Source organism: Mus caroli, unplaced genomic scaffold (genome assembly GCF_978045245.1).
Source record: "Mus caroli unplaced genomic scaffold, Mus_caroli_1 scaffold_11, whole genome shotgun sequence".
Lineage (NCBI taxonomy): Eukaryota > Metazoa > Chordata > Mammalia > Rodentia > Muridae > Mus > Mus caroli.
This window is the reverse complement of record NW_028227266.1, coordinates 33,755,830-33,761,606: the sequence shown is the minus strand read 5'-3', so window position 1 is coordinate 33,761,606 and position 5,777 is coordinate 33,755,830. Positions and strand designations below refer to the sequence as shown.

Below are 5,777 nucleotides of genomic sequence, written 5' to 3'. Positions count from 1 at the left end.
ATATTGGAATGGGGTGGTATGAATAATGGTACATAAAGCTAAATTTGGAGGACAATCTCTGCTCCACTACATCCACGATGATCGGTTGAATCATAAACTAATATCAACCATTGCTTCATTATACTGTTTTACTCAGGTCACAGTAGTGATAAACAAGATAGCCTAAGTATTCTAGTCAATGAATAAGAATGAAGAGAGATACTGAAATTTATGTTTTCTTCCCACTTTGGCACAAATGGCATCACCAATCTGAAGGTTATTAGAGGGTGGCTGTAAGGGGTGTCATATATACTAGTACAAAAACCTGTGTTGATAAATGTAACAGAGAAAAGTATAATGGAAAGTGTGGTAAATGTTACTTATTGATGGAAGGATGGAGGAAGCACAAGAAGGAAACAATCTGAAAAGGTGGAACCACTGGGAATAGTGGGCTGCAGAGAGCATCTCTTTATCCCCAGCTGAACTGCTGAAACATTAACAGCTGTTGCTGATTCAAGGAAGGTGTAAGGACTTGAGCAGTGCAGAAAATACATGGTCCAGTGTTGTGAGACTATGAGGGCACAGGGAACGGGTAAGGACTCACCTGCAGAAGAACTGAGGAAGAAAGGGCCTGGACTTTAAAACTCACTACAGAGCAATTGGTTATGGCAACATGTAAAATACAATGTTAGATTATGCTGGGTGAAAGTCTTATTTAAATACCTTGAAGAAAAATCCTGCACCCCAAACTGGATATTATCACCTGTAAATGAAGAAAGTCAAGGGGTAAACATAAATATTTGTGAAATCAGAGTCTCTGTAAATAAATAAAGTCAGGCTTCCCAGTGTAATGTATCCCAGCCATGCTGAGGTGACTGTAGTTAACATTCAATCAACCTGTAATTTGGTCTTTAGGAATGACTACCATACCTCAACCTGCTCAGTGGAATTTTATAGTTCAAATTTCTCTCATCCCTGAGTATGCTTCCCAAGAAATCTCCTAAAGACCATGTAGAGTCCTCCTTTCTCTCAAAATAGTTTCTTCATCTGTCCAAAAAAAAAAAAAAAAAAAAAAAAAAAGAGTACAACCTATACTAAGTGCAAAAGATTCATTTCCTGAGTTTGCATAGAAACACAGTCCCCCACAGTTTTGGCTTTGTCCCCAGGAGTCTACAAAGGATAATTCATTTCTCAGTAACAATCAGGATTACCTGAGGTCTCCCAGGCTTGGCCTACCTTTAGAAACCACCAGTATGGCACATTACTGGTCATCTTTAGCCTCACAAGGTAGAATTCCCTTTCTCACAAATTCCATCAAAGTTTAACTTGTCACACTGCAAACATGTCAGAGATGAAAAGGCAAAATCAAGGGTAAAAGGGTTATTCAGAGCTCAGGTTCAAGCTGAGCTAAGCATGTGACTATGTGACTATAATCAATGAATAAAAATTGATGACCAAGGAAAGAGCTAGATGTATACTGAGCTGAACCGTACAGGGTAACTCATGTCCTTGGAACTTAGGAAGGGTTTAAGAAGAGCCAGGTTTCCTCACTTCAAATATTATGAATGGACAGGGCTGTAGGAAGAAAGATCAGAGCTCTGCTGTAGGAGCTTTAGCCTACCACCTATGACCAGACAGGTGCTCCTCATCACATCATTATCTACATCCTGTCAAGAACCTTCCTGCATCATTTCCAATGCAAATATAGGCTTGAGAACAGTACAGCTGTAGGAATGGAGAGTATCAGTTAAGGAGGCTAGCTGAAGAACAAGGAGAAAGAACAGCAGAACCAGAACCATGAAAAAAAGAGGAGGAGGAATTGGAGAGAGAGGTTAATACTGTATATAACAGAGGCCAGGGAAAGAAGAATGTAAACCCAAAGAAACCCAGGACCAGCTGGGTTTAGTGCAGTTGAGTTTATTCTACCATACCTTCAAAGAATGCCTAATACCAATACTCCTTAAACTATTTCACAGAATAGAAACAGAAGAAACACTACCCTATCCATTCTATTAAGCCACAATTGCACTGTATATTCTCCCTTGAAGATGGAAATGTTTCTGCCTAATCAAGAATTTGTCACAATTTCATTTCATAGAGGACTTTATAAGAGATTTTTTTCTACTTCTATCATGTTTAATATTCCAGATAGATCTTAAAAACTGAAAAAAATATCTTCATTATGTCCCATAGATTTGGTATGCCATATTTTTATTTTCATTCAATTCTAAAGGTTTTTAACTTCCTTCTTGGTTTCTGTTTTGAACCAATTTTTATTCAGCAGTGATTTGCTCAGCTTTCATGAGATTGTATGATTATTGATATATATATTTTTGATATCTATATTTAACACATGCTGGTCAGATGGTTTATGTATAATTTTTTTGTGCACTGTGTAAATATTATCCTTGTGTAATTAAAAAAAAGTTCTGGTAAATACTTTTATCAATTAACTTTCTCTCATTTTTTTCCAGTACAGTAGAAGATACCATATAGACCTAAGGATGCATCTTTCCCCAGTCTGCTAGATACTTGGGGTAGGGAGGGTCTGTCACCTCAGGCAACTCCACTGTAATATAACAGAAAGATTTATTTCTTACTCTCTGAATCCTCGATTAGGGAAGGCATTTCATTTGGAAATGTGTAAAACTAATTAATACAGTAATGAGAACAAAATGGAATTATAAAATGTTCACAGGTAATGCAAAATAAGGCCCTAAACATGGCTGTATTATTCTATAGTAAAAGTGGCAAATCAGTGAGCACAGTGGTAACTTTTATCTTTTTGTAAAAATATTTAGACAATCCAATATGCCTGCAGCCATCAGCAAACACCAGGTGGGACACCTACATTAATTCCCTGACTGCTGGCCTTCTGGGCAAATTGAATGGTTGAGAGCTCTTCCCTGTAGATCTGCATTCTATTTCCTGGACCAGTGCTCTGCCTGAAACTCTGAAGGCCTGGTGCTACCAGAAAAAAACCAGGTGAGTTTCCCAATCCCCAAACACTTGCCAGTTCTGTCCCCTGCAAGCCCAGCAGCAGCCATAAGGACTACCCTGTATCTCCCATTCTCCATTTTTTTGGTCCACATCTCTAACCACAATTTCAAATGCCTGCAGTCATCAGCAATGAGAACCCTACCCCAATTTCCTGCCTGCTCACCCATGTGGGCAAACCTACCACTGGAGAGTTCTGCCCTGTCCTCTCTGCACCCAAGTTCCCAAGCCAGAGCTCCATCTGTTTCCATGTTGGACTGTCCACACCCAGAACAACCATAGCTTGAAATTATCAGGGCATAATAGCTCTGCCTCCATCCCTGGAAACCTGTTGCCATCAAGGACAACCAGCTTATCTGAAATTTCAGTAGCCTGCTGATATCAGGGACTATCAGCTCTACCTGCAACACCAGAGGCCTACCACCATCAAGGACTAACATACCTACCAACAACCAGATGGCTAAAGGCCAGCATAAGAAAATAATCAACTAAAGCCAGGGCAAGATGGTACCACCAGAATTCAACTATCCTAGTACAGTAAGCACTGAATAGACTAACACTCCTGAATAATAAGAAAATGACCTTAAATCTAATCTTACAAAGATGATAGAGGCCTTTAAGGAAGAAATAAATAAATCTCTTAAAGAAATATAGCAAAATATAATCAGCTAGAGGCCATTAAAGAGAAAATGAATAAATATAAAGAAATACAGAAAAATACAGTCAAACTCATGAGAAAAATGAGTAAAGCTGTTCAAGACCTGAAGATGGAAATAGAAACAACAAGAAAAGCCCAAACTGAGGCAATCTTGGAGATGGAAAACCTAGGGAAGAGAACAGGAACTAAAGATACAAGCATCATCAACAAAATACAAGAGACAGAAGACAAAATATCACACATAGAAAGTATAAAACAAGAAATTGATACATCAGTCAAAAAAAATGCTTAATCAAAAAGTTAGTAGCTAGACAGTGGTGGCTCATGTCTTTCAGCCCAGCACTTGGGAGGCAGGTGCAGGCAGATTTCTGAGTTCAAGGCAAGCTTGGTCTACAGAGTGGGTTCCAGGATAGCCAGGGCTATACTGAGAAACCCTGTCTCAGAAAAGAAAAAAAAAAGTAACACAAAACAGCCAGGAAATTTGGGACACAATGAAAAGACCAAATGAAAGAATAATAGGAATAAAGTAATATACTCTCAATGAAAAGGCTCAGAAATAGCCTCAATAAAATAATAAAAAAAATTTCCTCACCTAGAGAAAGAGATGCCTATAAGCATAGAAGACACTTACAAAACTTCAAATAGAATGAACCAGAAAAAGAAAATCTCCCTGTCACATAATAATCTAAACATTAATTGTACAGAAACAATGATGAATATCAAAAGGCACATGTATAAATGCCAAGTAACATATAAAGGGAGAGTTACCCCAGACTTGTCAAAATAAAGACTTGGGAAAATGTCTTATAGTTACTAAGACATCACAGACACCAGCCCAGGCTACTGTACTTAGTGAAACTTTCAATTACCATAGGAGAAAATAAGATATTCCATGAAAAAATAATTTTAAACAATATCTTTCCATGAATCCATATGTACAGTGGATTCTAGAAGAAAAACTTCAAAAAAAGGGGTGTATTCACACCCAAGAAAACACAAGAAATATAAGAGTACATGCCAGCAAGACCACAGCTGTCATAAGTTAATGAGAGCCATGGCCATACCAGGATCAGATGACAGTGCTTTACAACACTCCTCCCCATCCTTTGGCTCATAAAGTTTTCCTTTCTCTCTTACAAAATGTCCCCTGAGCTTGGGGAGGTTTGCACAAAGTCTCAATTAGCATAGAATTCTCAGCAGTCTTCTGGCCACTTGTGGGTCAATGTATTAACTACAGAATGAGGCTTTCTGTCCAGTGTCAAATGCAGAACTGTTCTACATCAAAAATCATTAATTATCAGAAGGCAATTAGACAAAATATTCACTTCACAAGACAGCAGTAGTACATCTCCAAAGTCTTAGGCCTATCACTTTCTGACACATAAGAATTGACCAGGTTAGAGTAATGGGAAAATATTCTCTTCTGGGTAAATATATTATAATCAGGAAGTAGTTCATCCCACAAAGACCTTTGTGCCACTCTGATCAATATGTACACTTTCCCCAGCAGGCTTTGTGTTTTAGCATGCACATTTCATAGATGAGCTATCCCTTGATGACTTCACTTCCATAATGGACTAAAGGGTACCTTCCAGTAAATTGGAAATATTTAAATAAGTAAAACTTCATTAACCCATCCTTTAGATAATATACAAAACAGGGAAAAATCTCCTAAAGCAAATCTCCTAAACACTGTCCAAAAAGGACAAATGGACACAGGATAGTTCATTTCCAAGTTCTGCCAATATGGGGTAAGCAAGTCCTTCATAATTCCTTCTTCACATAAGATATGTCAAATATTCTGGGCCAAAAGCTGAAGGTAGATGCTCCAATGTTATAAAGAATATTGGGGACTGTCTGGGTGATCAGCGGTTACTGTCATTTCTACAATTTTGGAAGATGTGTCCCTGCACTTTCTGCATACTCAATATTTATTCTTTCTGAAGTCTCTGATGGAGTTGAAGATGTGATAGTTATGTTCTTACTCTAAGCTTAAATGGTTTAGGATTCATAAAATTGTTCTAGGTCTAAGATGAGATTTTTTTTAGATTAGTAATACAAATTAGGATAGAAATTTATTTAGATACAAAATTCTAAACTCACCAAGATAGGATTGATAGAATACTTTAAGTTGCCAAATATA

At 37.7% G+C, this 5,777-nt stretch overlaps 1 protein-coding gene across 1 annotated transcript; it reads right to left on the bottom strand.

Annotated features, from left to right (window-relative positions):
- Positions 1 to 617: 617 nt before the first annotated feature.
- LOC147001988 (prostate and testis expressed protein 14-like) lies at positions 618 to 3,227 on the bottom strand. Its single transcript, XM_085828234.1, is given in 4 exon segments — positions 618 to 742; positions 1,216 to 1,264; positions 1,266 to 1,369; positions 3,161 to 3,227. Coding segments are annotated over 4 exon segments (345 nt in total).
- Positions 3,228 to 5,777: the final 2,550 nt, after the last annotated feature.